This window comes from Capsicum annuum, chromosome 6, assembly GCF_002878395.1.
Source record: "Capsicum annuum cultivar UCD-10X-F1 chromosome 6, UCD10Xv1.1, whole genome shotgun sequence".
NCBI lineage: Eukaryota > Viridiplantae > Streptophyta > Magnoliopsida > Solanales > Solanaceae > Capsicum > Capsicum annuum.
The window spans coordinates 226,570,035-226,591,922 of record NC_061116.1 but is presented as its reverse complement, the minus strand read 5'-3'; the positions used below and the strand labels follow the sequence as shown (position 1 = coordinate 226,591,922).

The 21,888-nt window shown below is 34.9% G+C and overlaps 5 protein-coding genes across 12 annotated transcripts in view; 2 read left to right on the top strand and 3 right to left on the bottom strand.

The window, feature by feature from the left end:
• Positions 1–216: 216 nt before the first annotated feature.
• On the top strand, positions 217–4,160 carry LOC107875243 (histidine-containing phosphotransfer protein 1). The gene is made up of 6 exons (XM_016721869.2): positions 217–940; positions 1,048–1,178; positions 1,270–1,338; positions 1,580–1,651; positions 3,006–3,078; positions 3,741–4,160. The coding sequence occupies exons 1-6, from the start codon at positions 878–880 to the stop codon at positions 3,789–3,791; spliced, it is 459 nt and encodes a 152-aa protein (XP_016577355.2). The 5' UTR covers positions 217–877; the 3' UTR covers positions 3,792–4,160.
• Positions 4,161–7,587: 3,427 nt separating this feature from the next.
• On the top strand, positions 7,588–10,949 carry LOC107875241 (LRR receptor-like serine/threonine-protein kinase ERL1). The gene is made up of 2 exons (XM_016721866.2): positions 7,588–7,653; positions 9,424–10,949. The coding sequence occupies exons 1-2, from the start codon at positions 7,603–7,605 to the stop codon at positions 10,597–10,599; spliced, it is 1,227 nt and encodes a 408-aa protein (XP_016577352.2). The 5' UTR covers positions 7,588–7,602; the 3' UTR covers positions 10,600–10,949.
• A 2,934-nt stretch (positions 10,950–13,883) lies between these two features.
• LOC124899655 lies at positions 13,884–14,922 on the bottom strand. The gene is made up of 4 exons (XM_047414617.1): positions 14,728–14,922; positions 14,289–14,633; positions 14,144–14,245; positions 13,884–14,057 (listed from the first exon to the last, which is right to left on the bottom strand). The coding sequence occupies exons 1-4, from the start codon at positions 14,920–14,922 to the stop codon at positions 13,884–13,886; spliced, it is 816 nt and encodes a 271-aa protein (XP_047270573.1).
• Positions 14,923–18,254: 3,332 nt separating this feature from the next.
• On the bottom strand, positions 18,255–19,376 carry LOC107875240 (60S ribosomal protein L27). The gene has a single exon (XM_016721865.2). The coding sequence runs from the start codon at positions 18,879–18,881 to the stop codon at positions 18,474–18,476; it is 408 nt and encodes a 135-aa protein (XP_016577351.1). The 5' UTR covers positions 18,882–19,376; the 3' UTR covers positions 18,255–18,473.
• Positions 19,377–20,215: 839 nt separating this feature from the next.
• The window catches only part of LOC107875238, a 53,345-nt gene continuing 51,672 nt past the window's right edge, over positions 20,216–21,888 (bottom strand). For 4 of the 8 annotated variants that reach the window (XM_047414237.1, XM_016721863.2, XM_047414239.1 and 1 more), the window contains exons 3-4: positions 20,544–20,828; positions 20,216–20,413 (exon numbers count right to left, since the gene is read on the bottom strand). In XM_047414237.1, the coding sequence (XP_047270193.1) occupies positions 20,409–20,413; positions 20,544–20,828 (290 nt within the window). In that variant the 3' untranslated portion in view covers positions 20,216–20,408. Of the gene's footprint in view, positions 20,829–21,888 lie in introns of all 8 variants that reach the window. The other 4 variants (XM_016721806.2, XM_016721862.2, XM_047414236.1 and 1 more) reach the window with 1 other exon arrangement.

Here is a 21,888-nt window from a genome sequence, read left to right as displayed (position 1 = left end):
AGTCTTATTTATTAAGTATCTGCTAGGATATTTATTCAAAAACATATGCCATGGAACATTAATGGCTCCATGTAACTGTTTTAATTATTTGAATGGACTATATGATTTTTTTCTCTGTCTATGATGAGTTTACAAAACCCGCCCTTACTTCCAACACTATATATGACGTGAAGTTAATTGAGGAATTTTTGTATAATTCCAAAACATATCAATTAGGTTGTGTATTTACGAAATGCAACAATAGTTTATTAGTTATTGAATCCTTTCTCTTTGAGCAAGTCCAAACATAATGTCCAAATCAAAATTTATATTCCTATATTAAAAAATAATTTTTTTTTATCTGCTAGCATATTACAATTTTTTTTTTTTTATGTAATTTAACTAGTTTATACACACTTCTTTACATGTTCAACAAGTTTATGCTTAGAGGAAACTCTTACCTTCGAAAACTTTAGCACCATAATAAATATTCTAATAAAATAAAGGTAATTGTTTGATGATATAGAAGCAATTATCCAATTTTAGTTTCAATGTGATTGATTCTAGCCAGAAAGGAACTAAATTAACTTTTGAAACATTAAAATTTTGCAATAATACGAATTAATATTTGGGCAAAACGTGAAATTTCATTAATACTTGTACTTTTCCTGATATATATTAATCATAATGAATGTGGCTTCTTTTTGCAAAAGTCAATGAATTGATTTGGTACATATATATATTTATTATGAATTAAAGTTCCTCGTCTACGCCTTTTTCTTACTTATTGCAATTTAAAATTACTACCATATCAAATCTGTACGTCTCTGAGATCTGCAATTCTTCAAGTTACAACTGTAAAGTTTGAGTTTTTGAGTAAGGAGAAGACAGCCTAGTCATGGAAATTGTAGCAAAATTGCAGAAACAGTTTATGGAGTTCATTTCAGCTTTGTACCGTGAGGTGAACTTCTTTCTTCTTCTTTTTTTTTGTTTTCTCCAAATTTGGGGCTTTTTTCTGATGTTGCTTTTTTTTTTTTTTTTTTTTTGTGTGTGTGTGTTTTGAAAAAGGGATTCTTGGATGATCAGTTTCTTCAGCTACAGAAACTGCAAGATGAGAGCAACCCAGATTTTGTTTTTGAAGTAGTCTCACTTTTCTTTGAAGATTCAGAAAAGCTAGTCAACAATCTGGCAGCAGCTCTGTGAGATTTAGCTCTCTTCTTTTAGTTTTGTTTTGATTACTTGATGTTGAACCATTGGATAATTAGTCCTCTTTTTTCTTCAATTGTACAGTCAACAACAGGTTGTGGATTTTAAGCAAGTTGATTCCCATGTCCACCAGTTCAAGGGTAGCAGTTCTAGGTATCCAGTTTTTGTCGTTGACTAAACTAAATTGATGCTTCAAGAATATTTTTGTTTGTACTAATGTTTTGAATATTTGGTCATGGTGACTTTATTGTGGTCAAAGATTAGCTTACTTATCTTTTATGCTCTTTGAATTAAGATCATAGTGATTAGGTAGCTGAATCGAAGTCTCTAAGGAGTTCTTACATGTTAGTGTTATTATTAATTTGTTGATCTGAATCTTTGTTATATCTTGCAGCATAGGTGCACAAAGAGTAAAGAATGCTTGTATTGCTTTCAAAAACTTCTGTGAAGAGAAGAACATGGAAGGGTGAGTTTTGCTTTATGCTTATATATTTTTCTCCTTCCTCCATCTAGCTGTATAAGGTTTTGGGTTTTCAGAAAATTGACATAAACATATTTGGCTGCTTAGATGTTTAGGAAAAATTTTGCTGGAAATTTTTTTTCGTACCATGTACGTTATATGTGAAGTGTCGTTTTGATTTGTAATCATTAATTCATTGTTATATTGCATAGCAAAGTGGTTGTTAATAGGTATCAATGCATAGAAAATATGATATTAGATTTACCTGAGATCATGCTGTATATTCTTGGTTCTTTGCGAAATTTGTTTATATGGCATTGGCTTAGCCAGATTTTATTTGATGCTATGTGGCTCTTCATTTACGAGGTTAGATGTCTAGAACTTACCAACTTCTCTTTTCGAAACATTTATACCCCATTATAATTTCAATCACCAGTGTTTGTCTCGGTGGGCCACAACAAACATCCCGATCTCTTTATGTTTTGGTTTCTCTCTCTGGACAAAATGAATCACGCCTTCTGGGAGTCTATATATACTATCTCTGCAGGTATAGAGAACAAAAGGATTTGAGCAGAGATGTTTCTGGATGTTAAAAGATAAATTGAGTTTAGCATGCCACTCCATTCTTGATTATTTCTTATTTTTGAAGTTATTAGATCACAATAATAGACCACAAGTCCCCAAATTTTCACTAAATTATTGTTTCCTGTTAGGAAGACATTGTTATGAACTGCGATCTGCATAGAATTAGTTAAAAGTACCATCTTGCACTTGCTTCTGGATCAAATATTCTGAAGTCTGCATTAGTTTCCCGAGTGTTTATATATGTATCTTTTTTTCATCCACTTAATTGAAGTTTCTAATTGTAAAATCTGGGTCTTTTTGTTAAAGAATGCATTTAATTAGCTAGCAATCTGGGTCTTTTTCTGGTAAAGAATGCATTTAGCTAGCATTCCAGTTGTGTTGTGGTATTATATCAGACAAATTATTATGCTTTTACACTTATAAAACAAATTATAAGCTAGTATAAGACAATACGTTGTGGCATGGTTTTCTAGACTAATAAAAGACAAACATGTAATACATTTTCATTCACTTTCTTCATAGGAACTTACAAACTCAATGAGATAACATAAAAGTCAAAGTCTCTAATTTATTAATTGCTTACAGATATGGCATATATAATCAAAAAATGGTCGTAAGAAATGACAAGCACCATTGTAACCTTGCTTTATTTTGGATTCAAGTCTTCATGCTGTCTTTTTATTGTGTGTGTTCCGTCAAAGTTAAACTTTTGAAATGTACCCATGAGACTGGACACATTATAGCCTTGTACATAATTTTCTTATTCCTTTTGCAGATGTGTGCAACGTCTGCAACAAGTGAAACATGAATACTTTCTTGTGAAGAGCAAACTTGAGACCTTGTTAAGGGTAAGTACTCTTCTACAGATACAAGGGATTTCCAAGTCTACGTATCATTTTATTGAAGAAAATGATACTTATATATATGATACGTGAAGTTTACCGAGGAGGTTCTGATGTTCTACCATCAAATTAGATCTTTCATAAATAATTTCATGTATGGTAGCCACAATACGAATTATAGGTAACACAGTATTTAATAATTACAACATGATATTGGCTTTGAAGTCTGTGTTTTATGAGATAATGAAACTAACTGCCTTCTCAGTATTTCCTTATCTGGTTTAATCTTTTCCACTCTAGGATTTTTGAGTCCTTCCTGGCAAGACATCTTTGAAATTCCCTGCTTTTTACTGCTTGGAAGAATCAGTCCTTCTTGTTACTGTCTGCTTGGAAAAATTAATTCCAGATTTCTAAAATTCTCTTCAGCAAGAAGAGTATTATTCAGATCTTCTTAGGCTTCTTTAAAACCTTTTGATTCTCTAAAGTCGAATATGTTTCCCAGTAAGTTAAAGCTTTTAGCACCTTGTCTTTGATTTTCTTCACATTACCAAAGATGTCAACAACTATCTATGATACATCATGAGTTACTTAATGAAACAAGATTTTTTCTGTCTCTTCCCGATGTTTGTTAAATAAGCTAAATCGCAGTTTGTTTTATAAAATTGCAGCTGGAGCAGCAAATCCTGGCGGCTGGTGGTAGGATTCCTGACCTGTCATAGGTGCTAATGATTTGAACACCACTTACCTGAGACAAAGATAGTAGAGACAAAAGTTGGCATTACTATGAGTTTCAAGATTTCGTGACCTACTTCGATTGCTTATTCTAATGTTGTAGATGCAAAGGATTTCCATGTGAATAACAGATCTCCTACATCAGAATTCCTTTCACCTTTTAGTTGTTGAGCTTTTTTTCTCTTCATGGTCATCTCCCGTCATCTGTTAAATGCTTCATTGCTTCAGACATTATTAAGTGCTAGAACTTCAGGCGTTCGTTCACCTTGTTATATTGTACATGACAATGTTGATGCATGTGGTAGCATTTGTTTGACTGATCTGTATGTTGTTCAATAAATCAGCTTTTTATATAATTGCCGTTGGCCAACTCCTCATGAGTAAATGATAAAGAGTGACCAAAGAGGAACCTAAATCTAGGATTAGTGGATTCAGAATGAATGATCTCGTCAATATATATATATATATATATTTTTTTTTTGTATATGTATAATTAGTTTGAAGCGAAAGCAATGAATTCAATCGAACTCATCATCGTGAACCCGCCTCTTCTGAAGACAGTGTAGTTGGATGAAAGAGACGTGATATCTAAGCTTCATAAATGTGCACATTCTGTTTCTTTCTTCCTTTACACTCACTCTGTTTGTTGTCTGTACAAAGTACTAGGCTCATGCTATCCATAATGTTGGTCCACCCACCCACCCCCCTCATCTTATATTTACTGCAAATACTCCCTAGGTTGTTGGGGTTGGTGCAATCTAATCTAAACACACACCTCTCAATGCATTTACTAATTCAGTTGTATGGTATAGTTATGTTTCCACTATATGGTTGCCATATACTCCTATTTAGCACAGATATTTTGATCTTGAGAAGCCAGTTGCATATTTGGATGTTGACGCATATCAAGTGAAATGTAAGAGTGTTGCTAAGTGATAACTACAAGTATCGTTCACAAAAAAATAGTGAAATTCGTAACCTGGAATACACGAAAGTTACATGTTATAGCATGTTAAAATATATGTTGATAATGTAAAAGAATCTTTATGGAAAAAGTATTGTTAGGACCGAAATAATCAAGTGTCATGCGGAAGCTCGCAAAGCAAACCTCGAAAGACCATGGATAAGAAGATAAAGGAGAAATACACCAAAAGAGACACAATAATTTAACGTATTTCGTTTAATCGACTCACATCCACAAAAGGAGATGAACAATTCACTGCATAAAAGAGTTCACAAAATATAGAGATAGATAACTTCACACAAATTCACTCAGAATAAAAAGAGGTTCACACAAGTGATACCGCAACACTTGTGTCTCACAAATTCTCCCCCTAAACGAAACTCTCAAACCCCTAGGACTACATTGTAGATGCTACCAAACTAGAAGAAAGGAGAGCCTCTATATATTTCTAGAGTATATAATCTTTTCCTACAAGAACAAGGATTAACCAAATATGGAGAATATGTTTTCCTTTTCCTAAAGGAATAAAATCCAATTATGGTACCCAAAGGAAAACCCGATTATGATAAGAAGGTCAGTATAAACACTCAACATGTACGAGCTGTATATATGAGTAACATCCATATATACCAAAATCTTCTTGAAATAGATTGTGAAAATGAATGAAGGGTTGGTAAAATGAGTTATTTGAAAGATGAGTACAATATAATCCTCATCTCTTCCTTAATTAATCAACTTCTTTGATAGTGAAAGTCATTGATCTAATTGTTTTGGTTGGGCTACTTGTTATATATACTCAATGTTAAATTATGTTTATGAATTGGCAATAAGCAATCAACGTATCATTTGTTTTCTGGTGGTGCATAGCAATACTGATGATTATGTATATTATGGGTAAGTGGTTTGCCTTCATAATTTGGAAACTACTTTTTTTTTTTTTTTTGAAACTTAAAGATGACTACTTATTTATACTAATCTATCACACTTTCTAATAGAAACACTCATTGCTTACACTCATTCACATTTCTGGCCAATGTATGACTACAAACTCATCTCTTCCATTTATGAGTATATTTTATATGTTGAATTCTCCTTAACTTTTTCATCTGTTTATATTTTAATATATTTTCTTTAATGAAAATTCTAGGCTCTCGTATTGTTTGTTGAGGACATTATTCTGTGAAATACAACATCTTTACAAATAAAAATACAGGAGGTGATGAAAAAAATAAAATTGGTAAAAGTAATAATCTCTTTGGAATCAAAAGGAAATGCAATACTGCACTACGCGCTTCTTTTTTTATATATTTTTACTATTTTTTTTTAAAACTTTTTGCTTGTAATGCATAAGCAATATATGATTCACAATACAGGTGAATGGATGTTTTGAATTGATGGAGAATGAAAGATGAAAGGAACTGTGCTACATTTTTTCTAAACTTTTATGTTGGTATCTACATATATTCGTGAGTAGTGTCCATTCTTTTTCTCTTCCTTTATTTCAGCGTGAATTATCTCCAAATGTTGGGCGGCATCTTTTGGCTTTTGTAAAAGCAAATGTCTGATAACAATCGTATAATTTGACATCAAAATATTATTAGTCAATGATATATACTATATAGTAGCAAATTGGGACATCATGTAATTATATGTACCAGCCACCATTTACTAGAGACCTTTATACCTTTTAGAAGAAAAAAGAGGCTTTTGTTTGATTTAAGTATATTGGTATAAGACGTTTTTGCTCTTTTTTTCATTTTAAAAAAAAAAAAAAAGAATCATTTTGTAACTACGACCATACTACTTTGCTTTGGCTTTAAACATTGAAACAACTTAAAAGGAAATGGTGGGGAATGGGAACCCATTATTAATAGTATAACAACTTCTGGTCACTATTATGAACATTGAAGTCCCATATCTTGTGAAAAGCTAATATGATTACTCTATAATATGTCCTTGGACCACATAATTAACTGATTGTTAGCCACTTTATAATCCATCCCTATCTCCATTACTCTTTTTGATGGTGATAGATTTAGAGTTTAAAATTTTATCATAACTTATTCGATTTGTATGATTTAAAATTTAGTATTTACATTAAATTAGTACTTTTTAAAAATATATAAAAATGTAAATTGAGTTCGACTAAAATCACAACTCTAACATGTTTGTTGATTAATGAAATACGAGTTTTCATTGTCTACTTGTTTATGTTGCCTAGAATGATTTGTGAACTCTTTTTAACAACTCACTTAATTTTGCACAAAATAATATTAAATCGCCATGCAAATTAATATTAATATTTGTCATATAAAAAGCTAAGTAATATATAACGTAGTATAAAGTGATATTTCTTTTTTAGATTATCAAATAAATATCCTCAAATTTTTAAATTATATAAATATAGTCCTTGAGATAAACAAAATATTAGAATATGGTTTACAAAATTTTAGAGCATTGTGTAACATTTTCTTATAGAATTAGAACTTTCCCACGTTGATAACCAAATGATGAGTTTAAGTTTTATGCACCTTGATTGCACAAAATACTTTACACTATCAGTTAATTTGATCTGTTATTACAGGTTATTTAATTATTTATATAGAGATTAAAAAAGAAAAAGTTAGGTAACCTACAATAGCAAGTCAAGTTTACTTGATAGTGTAAAATATTTTATACACTGACGATGTACAAAACTTAATTTTCTAAATGATTCCCCAAAAGAGAAGTAGTTTAAGTTTGATGCATCATCGATGTATTTCTTTTTTTACATCATCATGTGATTTTTATCTGTTATAACAGGTCATTCATAATAAATGATAGATATACGGACGATGCACCAAACGAAGTCCGTCATAACAAATTGGGAGCAGCGTCCAGTCCTTGTAAGTGCAACAAATAGCGGCGTCCGTCAACTGTCCTTTTGCTTTTCTTTCCACACTTCCTCTGTGCTCTACCTGTACCTATAACAGCCACACTTATTGCATGTTTCTTATACCAATAAATATCATAATATCAAATTTACCCGCACCTGAAAAGCTAGGAACTGGAAAACGTTTCAGCAAAGAGCCGGATATACTTAGACAGATAAAGGATAGAGATGCTAAACTCTTCAAAACAAACCTATAGTAATAGAGTGTTTATTAGGAGACTTCTGTGTATATAGAATGACATTGTTGAGAGGGAGAGTGATTGTGGTTACCAAAAAAAATTTACCCGCACCCGATGTTTACTTGTTAAAATAGTGGAGTTGTAACTTCGCCTACAGATTCAAAAGAATATACAGTAGCAAATTATATCACATAGGGTGTTGCTTCATAACGTGATACCAAACCAGAAAAATAACAACAATAAAGGTGATAACATATATTAATTAACTTGATTAAATGAATTTACGTACAAATGCATCTCAATTGATGTATGTAATGTAAACATTGAGTAAATCTATAATTTTGAAGCTTCTAATTAAGTTATGGTGGAAAATGAGAAATGGAATATTAGTCTCATCTCCTTTTTACTTAATTATTTGGTAAAAAATATTCCAACTATAGACCCTTTACTTTTATGGCCACTACCACTCAGAAAATAAATTTCCGTCTCTTTTTCTCTTTTTTCAGTTTTAAGTATGACACTGAGAGCACAACGAAACATTTGTTTCGAGTACATTGACAAGATTATTACCATAAGAGAATTGTTGACTAAATGTCTTATTGTCCTTTTATGTTTTTGAGGAATCCAGTGGAGATAAACTACTACTCTAGGCAGCAATTTCGGATATTACATACAAGAAAATAACAATAAGATACAAAGAGATCGTGGTGGTTACGGAGTTATGACAAAATCAATTTAATTTAATGTAAATCAATTAAAGTTAAGCTGATCAACAAATACGTAAAATCAATGCAATTAGTGGAACAAATAGTGCCCAAAGTTGTGCACACAATACATGTAACATTTTACTAAACACAACACTAATTATTAGGAAACACGTAGCTTAGAAGAAATTAAAGAAACAATTACAAAATAAAAAATATAAAAGACAGTAGTAAAAAAATAGAATTAGATGATTGTGCAAGCTCAAAGGTCACGTGGACCTCTTCTGAATCAACTCAAAGCCCCGAACCAGATGATCTGTCACTCCAAACTTGAGCCTCGGTACATCCAGCTAGGCTCGTACAACCGTTTGGCCATCTGAAACACTTCCCGATAAACAAATAGTAAAACACAAACATTAACTGTAGCCAGGAAATAAGTAGAAAAAACAAAAACTCTGTACTTGCTGTCTTTGTTAACACAAGAAAGTGACCATCTGCTACTCTATTCATTTCACCTTCTTCTCTCCAATGACCACCAAAACCCCCTAATTTTCTTAAAGAAGATTCAGCCATAACCATATAAAGCTTTTTCTTTAACGTGAAGCTACTTTCTTTTTTCTTTTTTAAATTTATTTTTGCTTTTGTTGTTGGTTTCCATTAAAGCTTTCACAGACCCCATTTTGACCACGAGAACCTGTTGCTTCTCACGGGAAAGCAAAGCCAAATAAAGTTTCAAACTTTAGCTTATATAAGCTCTTTGTATCATTCTTTCTCTTCAGCTATACGGTAATTATGATACCATTCTTTGTATTTCTGACTCCCCTGTTTTTTTTTCTGCAGAATAATTTCTTTGTACATGGGATCTTCGACCCTATTGATTTCTTAGCTTTACAAGCGATTCGAAAAGGCTTAGATGATTTGCCAGGTTCGAACTATTTTGCTTCTTGGGATTTTACTAGTGAACCGTGTGACTTCCCCGGAGTTTATTGCGAGGGAGATAAAGTGATCACATTGAATCTTGGTGATCCCAGAGCTGGATCGCCCGGTTTAACCGGAAATTTGGATCCTTCTATTGGGAAACTCTCTGCGCTTGTGGAGTTTACGGTGGTTCCGGGTCGGATAACCGGTGCATTGCCGGAAAGTCTTTCTCAGTTGACTAACCTGAGATTCCTAGGAGTTAGCCGGAACTTTCTCTCCGGTGTTATTCCGGCGTCATTGGGTCTACTCCGGGAGCTGCAAACTATTGATCTTAGTTTCAATCAGCTCAGTGGGAGTATTCCTTGGGCTATTGGAGCTCTTCCGGCATTGTCCAACGTCATACTCTGTCACAACCATTTGTCCGGTTCGATCCCACCATTCGGATCTCAAAGATTGACCCGTTTAGACCTTAAACACAACCAACTTTCAGGTACCCTTTTGCCTAATTCACTTCCCTCGTCGCTTGAATACTTGTCATTGTCATGGAATCAGTTAACCGGTCCAGTGGATTATCCGTTAACTCGGCTGAACCAGTTGAACTACCTGGATCTTAGCTTGAATCGGTTCACCGGCTGCATTCCAGGAATCTTATTTACTTTCCCACTCACAAATCTTCAGCTGCAGAGGAATCTATTTTCGGGTCGGGTTTTACCTATTTCACAAGTGACAATTCCAACGGTGGACATCAGTTTCAACAGGCTATTCGGGGACATATCTCCATTGTTCTCTAATGTGCAGAATTTGTATCTGAACAATAACCGGTTCACCGGTCAAGTGCCCGGGGTGTTGGTGGACCGGTTATTAACGGCCGGAATACAGGTTTTGTATTTACAGCATAATTTTCTGACGGGGATTCAGATTAATCCGGCGGTGGAAATTCCGGTGAGCAGTTCATTGTGTTTGCAGTATAACTGTATGATTCCGCCGGTTCAGACCGCTTGTCCATTGAAAGCCGGGAAGCAGAAGAGTAGGCCTACAAATCAGTGTGTGGAATGGAAAGGGCAAAAGAGTGAAAAAACAAACAATATTACTGCATAAATTATGATTATTTTTGGGGGTTATTAGATTCTTTCATTGATTAAATTTCTTTTTCCTGTTTATGGTGAAATTGTTATGAGGTTAACAAATAAAAAAGTAAATGTGCATAAAGGGGAGAGAAAGAGTAAAAGAGGGGGGGGGGGGGGGGGGGGGGGGGGTGGAGGGAGGGACCATCCTATTATTTTTATGTTAAAGAGTATGTATTTTCTGTTAAGCCAAAAGAGTGACTAACAATTTTGGCATTTCTTTTTTGTAATTAGGTACTATAATAGTTTTGCTCCTTATTCAATTTACATGGATTATTATTGAATTTACAGTTCTCAAGTTCAAAGAAGTTATGCTCCTTCTCAATAATAATTGTTTTATGTGTATTCTATGGTAAAGTTTGTGTTTCGGAACAACCCAAAAATTAAAATTGTCTTCATTTGATTTATGTTACAAGTTAGAGTCTTGTATTTGTGGACATCTCCATGTGGCTTATAGTCACAAATTCTATTGCGTCGTGCACCGAGCTACCCATTTTGTCAAGATGTTTGTTGGAGAGAGAACAGAGGAGAAACTCTTAAAAATCAGAGAAACAATAAGCTACAGAGAAAAAATAAAAATTGTTTTGTTTAATTTTTTGCTTTTAACATAACGTGATACTATAACAAAACATAAATACCCAAATATATAGCCTAACAGATAAAACAACTACTTCTAAAATATAGGTCCTATAACCCACTAAGACTCTATTTCAGCTACACTAAATAAACTTGAGTAAATATAGGAACCTACTTAACAGAATCCAAAAGACTAGTTCCTACTTTGTTTTGAATCATTATTCAACATTTCCTCTTGATTCAAAACTACATACACCAAACACTCCTCTGAAATAGATGAATTCCTCCTTTGATAAAGCCTTGGTCAGTACATCCGTCAGCTGCTCTTGTGTTTTGCAATATTCCAGCAATATTTCCTCCTTTGCTACCAAGTCACTCACGGATAAAATAATAACGAATATCAATATGCTTTGTCCTGCTATGAAATGTTGGGTTCTTTGTCATGGAGATAGTTGCTTTATTGTCGCAAAATATCTTCGTTGCTCCCTTCTGCTCTTGTTGAAGATCTGCTAGCAATCTTCTTAGCCAGACTGCTTGACAAGCTACTGAAGTTGCTGCAACATACTCAGCTTCTGAGGTTGACAATGTTGTCGTAGCTTTTTTCTTTGAACTCCAAGTCACTGCGCCTGAGTCTAGAGTGAAAACATTTGCTAAAACACTTCGTCTATCATCCAATGAACTTCCATAGTCGCTATCCGTGTACCCGCATAATTTGAAATTATTGATACGTGAGTACCAAATGCCAAAGTCCAAAGTTCCACCAATGTATCGCAAAATTCTCTTTGCTGCTCCATAATATACCTTTGAAGGTTGCTGCATAAACTTGGAAACAACACCAACAGAGAATGCAATATCGGGTCTAGTGTGTGTCAAATATATTAGACCTCCAACCAAGCTTCTAAACCTCCTTGTATGTCAACTCTTCTTCTTCATTCACCTGCTGCAACTTTTCATTTATATTCATTGGGGTAGCTGCGGGCTTGCAATTAAGCATGCCAAATTTATTGAGAAGGTCTCTGCCATATTTTCTTTGTGAAAGAAATATTCCATCATTGGTTTGGTGGACTTCAAGGCCAAGAAAATAATGTAATAACCCCATATCCGACATCTCAAACTCATTCATCATTTGAGACTTGAAATTATCCACAAGAAAATTAGAAGAACTAGTGTAAATGATATCATCAACATAAAGACATACAATGATGAAATTATTACCTTCCTTCTTCACATACAATGTGGGTTCGTTCCCACTTCTCATATACCCATTTTTCTGGAAGTAACCATCGATTTTGCTATACCATACTCGAGGGGCTTGCTTCAAGTCGTACAATGCCTTTTTCAGCCTGAACACCTTTGTTTCGTTGCCTTCCTTTACGAAACCTTCAGGTTGCGTTACATAAACTTTTTCTAGTAAGTCTCCATTGAGAAATGCGGACTTGACATCAAGTTGGTAAACTGGTCATTGCAACTGTGCAACCACTGCCAGAACCAGCCTTACCGTCTTAAATTAAGCTACCGGAGAAAATATTTCTTCAAAATCAACGCCATACTGTTGTGCATAGCCTTTTGCCACAAGACGAGCTTTGTGCTTTTGGAGGCTACCATCTGCAACAAATTTTGTCTTAAACACCCACTTCAAACCAATTGCATTGAGCTTATGAGTTTATCAAAGCATAAGCTACACTCCCAAAAACCCGTAAATGATTTACATTTGGTGTCCTGCAATGCCAAGCTTCATAAGGAGTTTTATTCATAACTGCTTTCGTTGGTGAAAGATTCAGTAAGTAAGCAAATGCTGCCACAGCTTCTGCCCAGAACTGATTTGAGAGTTCCTTCGCTCGCAACATGCTTCTTGCCATCTCCACAATGGCCCAGTTCTTCCGTTCAGCAACCCCATTCTGCTCTGGAGTATAAGGAGTTATTAACTCTTTATGGATACCATTCTTTTCACAAAACGAATTGAATTCGTTGGACACGAACTCTCCTCCTCTATCTGTGCGAAAAACTTTGATACTGCAGCTTCTTTGGTTTTCCACCAAGGCTTTAAATTTCAGAAACTTTTCAAATGTTTCTGACTTGTTCTCCAAAAAATATACCCAGCTCATGCGATTATAATCGTCAGTAAACAATAAAAAGTAACGACTCCCACCTAAGGACTTAGTTTGCATAGGACCACATAAGTCAGCATGTATTAATTCAACAATTAGAAGCTCTCCATGATTTTCCAACGGGAAAAGTTTTCCTGGTTTGTTACCCATAAATAAACCCTTCACATAAATCAAGAGAACTAATTTTTGATAGTTCTAGAACCATACCTTTATCACCTAGCAATTTCAGGCCTTTTATATTGAGATGACAGTACCTTAAATGCCATAACTTCGACTCATCCTTTGCACTTATAGTGAGAGCAAAATTTTTCATATTGGAAACGTCCAGCGGAAACATATTATTTGGAGTCATGGTGATGCGAACTATTTTGCCCGATTTTTTGTTTGTAATGACACACGCATCGTCATTAAATCAAAGGGAATATCCATCAGTCATCAGTTGTCCAACACTTATCAAATTGTATCCTAGATCAGGTAAAAACTGAACATTATCCAACACTTTTACTTTGTCATGGCTAGTGTCGATAATCACCTTACCTTTTCCTTTAACCTGCATCTCTTTTGTTGTGCCAAGTTACACCTTCTTCCTTTGCTTCTCATCAAGCTCTTGGAACATAGATTTGACGCCTGTCATATGATTTGAACAACCACTATCTACAAACCATAAATCACTTGGCTTATGGTCTGTATCAACGCAAGCAAAGAGATAATTCTCTTCCTCATTTTCTCCTGCTGTAAAGTTTATTTTCTGGTCTTTATACCAGTAGTCAGCCTTATATGCCCACAGCGCTGACGCCTGACAGTGATGACATTGAATGCCATTTTTCTTTTTACCTTGCTCATTGGACTGCTTGTGCCCATCATTTCTTCCTCTGCCTCTTCCATAACCATGACCTCAACCACCGTAAAATCCTCTTCTTCCCCGGCTTCTGCTCGCTGGACCATGGTTTTCTCCATAATTAGTTGTTGGATCCTTCACTTGGAATGCCTTCTCTTCATTCTTTTCAACAGATCGATTGAGTCTCGCCTCATGAGCTTGAAGAGATCCCATCAATTCATCAAAGGAAAATACTGAAAGATCCTTAGACTCTACTATCGCAACAACTACATGATCAGATTTTAGAGTCAAGCTTCGCAGTATCTTTTCTACAATGGTCTGATTAGTAACTTTCTCGCCGTAGGATGGCATTTTGCTGACAATTGCCACTACTTTGGAAAAAAAATCAGCAATAGATTCTCTATTTTTCATCATCAAGGTTTCAAAGTCACGCCGAAGTGATTGCAGTCTCACCAAAATGACCTTTGAATCACCTTGAACCTCTTTCTGTAGAACGGACCAAGCTTATTTTGATGTCGTTGCTGCCGCAATCCGTGAAAAAAATACTATCATGGACAGCTTGTTGGATAAACACCAACACCTTAGCATCTTTTTGCTTGTTGTTTCGCAGTCTATCTCCTTCGTCGGGATTTGCAAATCCATTTTCTACCAAGTCCCAAAGATTTTGGGATTTGAGTATAGTTCTCATACGAATACTCCAGAATTCGTAACTTTCTCCGGAGAAGATGGAAATGAGTGATTGTGTCACACCTGAGGAGTTGTTGCTACTTGCCATGGCTCTGATACCAAATCTTGTTGGAGAGAGAACAGAGGAGAAACTCTTAAAGTCAGAGAAACAATAATCTATAGAGAAGAAATAAAAAACTGCTTTGTTTAATTTTTTGCTTTTAACTTAACGTGATATTATAACAAAACACAAATGCCCAAATATATAGACTAACAGATAAAACAACTACTCCTAAAATATAGGTCCTATAACCCACTAAGACTCTACTTAAGCTACACTAAATAAACTTGAGTAAATATAGGAACCTACTTAACATAATCCAAAAGACTAGTTCCTACTTTGTTTTGAATCATTATTCAACAATGTTATTGTAGACACGCATCTTTGTGTGACTTTTGGTCATTGATTATCTCACTTTGTGCATCGAGCTGCCTGTTTTATGAACATGTTATGGTGTTATCTAACGTTCAAGATATCAGAAGTGTTTGTGAGGGGGGGGGGGGGGGAACATGTACGTCAGTACGTGCAGGTTTAGTGTTGATGTTTGCCGCCTTTTTCGTGTTTACAGCAACAGTGAGAAGGGATGCTTTTTCTGGATTTACGTTTGTTTGGATACTAACTGAGACAGACAAACTATACGTTACAAGTTTACATAATTGGATTGAGAGGCATCTCATGTATTGGAAAATGAAACATTATTTGTTTCCTCTTCGTCCCGTTGGCCGTTTTGGTGATGTTAGTATTTTAGAAGTGGAGATTTGCTATTTTTGAAATAATAGAAATGTTTCTTTAGTACACTTAATTTGAATAATTAACGGTGATAGGTAGTGTTTTTTCAATGAAATTTCGTGAGAAATTAAAATGCGAGGGATTTAATTTGTCTGAGGGGCTAATGAGTTTTTAAAAAAAAATAAAAAAATTGATAGTAGTAGATATTACCGTATGTCGTATGTGTGTATTTATAAGGGTTAAAAAAACGTGTCTATTATACGAGCGTCTCTCAATTTTAATTGAGATCCAATTGAATAGTGATTTTGAATTAATTATTTGAGATAAAAAAATTAAACTGACCCAAGCTGTAGTCTCTACAATTTTGAATGGACGGGGTTTAAGTTTGTCAGTGGCTCATTAGCTTGTTGACTCAAAATAGGACGCACTTCCTATGTGGTCCCCCAATTTTTGGGTGTCGCCTTTATGCTGCTGCATCACTACCAACATATAGAGTGGCAGAGCTAAAAAATAATTTTAACAACGTATATATAATATAATTTTCTGTCGAAAAAAGTTTTTCCTATATAATATAATTTTCTATCGAAGAAAGTTTCCCCTATTTCAAGTGTAGCTCTGCCACTGAACATATGCTGCTTATTTGATTGACTAATCTATTGGAATCTTGAGCCGTCCTAACGCCCTTAGTGCCTCCAAAGACTAATCTTTAAATTTCATTTCTAGAGCACAAGGGTAACAAAAAAAAAAAAAAAAAAGTTGCCACACAGAATTTTCCAATCCATCTGCATCTTAGAAAGTCACAGTTCTAAGGAACCAGATTAGGCTGCCTTTCTCAGCAAACATCTTCGTGGCTTTCAGAAGAAGACGGCCTTAGAACTGATCCTCAGATGGATAATAACAACCCAACAGGCGCCTAAAAGGTGCAGGCAGTCATATTAAAAAATAGGTCGATGAGTAAAGGTGACAAGAATATACGTAAATCATCTAATGTATGCAAATTTACCGGCAGCTAATGTAAGTTAATCCGGCACTTGACAGCAAAAATACATTTTTTAAATCACACTTTCGAAAACTGTTCATTTTTAGACGATTGGTATCATAGATTTCAGACTCTCAAATACATTAGAACATAGAAAGTGTGTCCATAATGACAACAGAAATTCTCCCCAACTTTCGCTCTATTATTTACAAGTTAATAGAGTACTAATAAACATAGCATTGGAAGCTCAACCGATTAAATCAAAACTCTACTCAATACTATCTCAAAAAGGATGTTCAACATAACAAAGTGATTAAGAAGACAAAAATTAATAAAATCTACATAGTTTTATCCTGCAGATTAAACAAGTACACTTCAAATCCAATTAAGGTCCAAGCAACACTGCGACCCAATGACTAAATTATCAATATTTAAATAAGGAAAGCATACCCAATAAACAAATAAACGAGTGTACAAGCTCAGATGTATGATAAAGTAGAGTTGATTTGTACTATGTGTCATTTCATAGATAAATCTTTACATCAAGCCAGAATTTAGTCGGATCAGATAGCAAAGCGAAATACCAAAGCAACAAACTAATGATAGAAATGAACCTGTCATTCATATAAATGGTTGTAAACCATATCAAAAACAGTTGCTCGAAACCACATACTAAACCTATTCAAAAGTACCCTGTTAAACCAAATATGACTTCCTACTAAACCACATTGCATATTTATTTGAACTTAACAAACTAAATCCTATCTGTCCCTCGTCCACGCCTGATACAATACAAACTTGGATGGCACCAAAAAAACTCCCCAAACAATCCACAAAACACACTACAAAACCGAGAGCCAAAAGAGAGTAACTCTCGGTTTCAAGAACAACCAACAAACGAGATAAACAAGGGTGTTTATCACACCCAAAACATTCAAACAATGGCCAATGGTCTTGCTGCTTGTGATAGCCAGACAGCAACCGAAACTCAAAGATGGCCCAGAGTAACTGCACATTCAGTTGATGCTAACAATTGATATTTAACACACTCCTGAGTTACCTTGAAAGACCACATTTTGTGCTTGAAGGGAATAGACTCGTATAACAATACTATAATGATACATATAGCCAAATAGATAAGCTCAGCTAGTATTTGAACAGATGGGAGAATAATTGATGGGCAATGATGAGGCATATGACAGAAATTCTGGTAAAAAAGAAAGAGTTGTGTTCTAAATACATTTTACAGAAGGTAGGCTGGTAATTCTTTCCCATATCGAACCATTATGCTGATTTTCCTTAGAATTACTACTTCTATGACCTATTGCACTACTGTCAATGCTTAAGTTCTTGTACTCAATAAAATGTCAAACAACAGTATTGAGGGTACACAATACTCAGCTTAGACAAAGTTTGTCAGACAGTTAGCAATCTGGGAGTAATACACAGCAAATAGGGGAACTAACACCTAACCTTATACCCTAATCCACTAACTCCAACCTCTCCTATCAAAAGTATTGCCCCCAGTAAGAAAATGAGGGACAGTTTATCCATTTCTAATTAGGAAACAATAAAGAAAGTGCGCAACAAAGAAAGACATCAGGGCAATAAAATAGATATAGCAGCTCCTGATTAATAACTGTCAAACAGATAAATCTCAACAATATAGAAATATCAAGGAACTCAAACTTCAGATTAAATGAACTGAAGGGAGAGCTAGAAATTATCCTTCAATAAAAATAAAGCAACATCAAAAGCAGCCTAATAATATCTTGATAGCAAATTCAGTATCCATCATCAACACTTGAATACTACGAGTACCACCATTTCATCAAAATCGAATTAAGTCGTAAAACCAAAATTACCAGAAATTCCAAAACAGCACAAAAGCTCAGAACCTAAGCTTGGTAAAGAACCACCGGTTTTTCCCGGTCTTGAACCTCTCCTCAAACCTAGCCTTAGTCTCCTTCGCAGCAGTAACCTTCTTATCCCTAGTCGAAAGCACATCAACATTGACAGCATCCTTCAGATCTACATCGAGAGTGTAGCGAGTAGGCATGATGTGAGTGTAATTCACCAGCTTGATAAACGCCTTAACCCGAGACTTCTTCGCCTGCTTCTTTGCTGAATCCTTGCGAATCACCTTCTTCGGGTACTTGGAAATACCTGCAACCAAACAATGACCGTATGGCCTGTCCCTTGTTCCTTCATCAAATGCACGGATGATTACCGCCTTCCTACCGGCGTATTTACCTTGAAGAAGGATCACTGCTTTGTTTGGCTTCAAGAACTTCACCATCTTCGCCGCCGCGGATTGTTTTTCTCTCGACTTCTCTCTCTGTCTCTCTCGCTCGGCTGAGTGAAATGGGAATATAAAACCCTACGTTTTGAATTTATATACTAAGAGTGGCTAAGCAAAGCCCTAATTGTTAATGGGTTTGGCCCATAATTTATTGTTAATGGATTTGGGCTTTGACAAAATGAATCTTCTCAACTAATATGGCAGATTTACGTAAAGTAAATGTCTTATAATTATGACCCCGCATAATTTTTCCAATTCCAAATGTTATTGTTGTTAAATTTTCTCCTGTTTTATAAAGTTGTGCTAATATATGCCATGAAAATTTGCCCAATCCGAGTTAATTTTTGTTGCAAACTTCTGCCTAATGTTTGCAATAACTTGCAAGGCTAAAGGCCTTCACATAAAATTGTAACTTGTTCAAAAGGATTTTTTTTTTTTTAGGAAATGTAGTCTGAAAGTTTCATAAATTTACCACTTTTGCAAAGGGTTAGGCCCATAATTTATTGTATTGGAATTGGGTTTGGAAGAAAACGATTTGGGCTTGACAATATGGACCTTCTCAACCAAAATTATAGGTCATTTGCACTTTTGGCCTATTTAAACTTATCTTTAATTTACCCCTCGGGACATTATCTGCGGGACATAAGTTTATATTTTCGTGAATGGAGGTTTTGAAGCAATGGTAGAAATGTCTAGTTAAAGCCATGGAAGCAATCGCTACTGCTTGTATTACGATAAGTTGTATGTGTCACACATTGGTTAAAGCCATGAAAACAGTTGCTAATGCTTGTATTACGATAAGTTGTATGTGTCACACATTGGTTAAATGCACAATACTGTTTGCTCTTTACAAGTGTATTTTTTCTAATTATAAACTCAACAAGTTATTTCACACCTTTAAGAAACCTATGTCCCGCTAGTTATAATTCGATTTATTAGGAATAAAAATTAAAAACCAACTTATTTGAAAGATAAATACTAAAGATCAGATCGTTTGATGGGGTAAGCGTTCAATTACATACAAATATTAGCACAAGATCTTAATCTAGATAGAAGCATTCTCGTTTTCGACTGATGAAGGTCGCAAGAGAATTGACTATAATCTTTTACAAGTTTTTATTTGATTGTACATCGAGCAACCAAATTAAACATAATTATTGTAAAAACATGTACTTTGCAATGAATCTGCTTTTAATTACTACAGTTATTTATATATATTGCTTATAGTCATAACACTCGGATATCACTTAAATTCACCAAAATAATGTAAATAATAATCTAACGAGGGGTAAAAGCAATCCACAGAAATAGACCAACTACAAACACCAATGTGTCAAAGAAATGGAATATGAGAGGAAGTCATAATTTATGAGATCATGGAAAGGTACAATAGTCCTCAACAAGGCAATTCCATCTCCTTTTTAGGATGAATAGGTAATTCGGGAGCACAATACGTCATGTATCTATACAAACTTAAACCAAGGCACAAGATCAAGGCTAAAGCACCAACTAACAATTCTTCATTCAACCTGTGAACCAGTACCAACATTGTTAACGCTAGAAATACATCTTTTCCTCCAATATCATACGCAGCGTGCATGAAGTGGGCAAAGGTATAGAAATATGTGGTGCAGGATAGCAGTAGAGCATAATACGCACCATCAAACTCCAAAAGGTGACGCAAGGCTGCTGCAACTATCACAGGAATGACCTCAATCATAAATTTCGCCTTGGCACCAATTAACCGGAAAGGCGACATCTCGCGATGCCAATAAAGAACAGAGTGCAATGCAACCGAATGAAAAAGTAGGAGACCCAAAAAACCAAACACGTAGATGACTGGATTGGGGTCCTTATCAAAAAGGCCAATGCTCACCCATGCACAGAGATAAGGAATATTACCAAAAAGAAACCACCAATAATCATTACCCACTATGAGATTAGCTGCAAGAAACACGAGCACAACATATTTAGCATCTCGGAGAAAGTTAGGAAAACAAAAAATCAAGCACACGCACAATTGGAAAGGAAAACTTTGCACAAAAGTCAACACTTCAAAAGACTAAAAAGGAAAAGCTTCTCAGGCAAAGAAATTAGTGGCATTGATCTGCCAACCGAGCTAATGGTGCATGGTTAACCAAGAATTTTAGTGAAGATGATATAACACTACTAGAAACTGGACGTATAGTAACAGTTAGAAAACGGTTGTCATGGCATGCATTTTGCAACAGTTATATCCGTTACATAAGGATATAAGTCCTAATGAGACTTTTTAAATAAACTGCTGCAAAATGGCTACGCAATTAAACTTTTGTTTCGAAGGTGCAAACTTGAATGTGTACTATTAATTTGACAACTATCTAGTGAATTCAGTACTTCCCATGCAATTCAGTTAAAGTTTCTCCCTGTAAGATCTCATCTAATTTTCCCTTGTTCATGAACAAACTCATCTGATATGTAACAGTTGGTCGTGTTCCATTTACTTAATCAATATTCTTACCCTGTTTCAGCTTAAATATGGGCTACATTTAGATGCATGTGTGCATAAAACTTGCAGGTGAAGTGAAGCTCAACTTATCGTTCTTTCCATAAGAAGTTCATTGAATTCTAATTAAAGGAGAAGTATTGTTGTTCATTAATGAGTATTTGGGAGTGAAGCTATTAATGAACTAGACATATAAGCTTGTCTCTACCCAGCTTGAAGGATCTCCCTGAATCTTTACTCTCTATAACCTCGTACGATAGGCTAACCTTTTAATTATGCTCTTGTTTACCCCATCTCTACTAATTGGGTTATTTGGGAATCAAATGGTCAGTCTGAGGGTAACTCTTTTGATGCAAAGTTATTTTTTGTGTTTAGGCTGTGGTTCACTTGATTATAGTCCCCAACCCCTACTCCATATCCTATATCTTCCACCTTTCTCTTCCATTTTCCCGGCTTTCATTTCTCCTCGTTTCCTAATCAACCTCACTTTTCATAATGATTGAATGTTCCATATATATT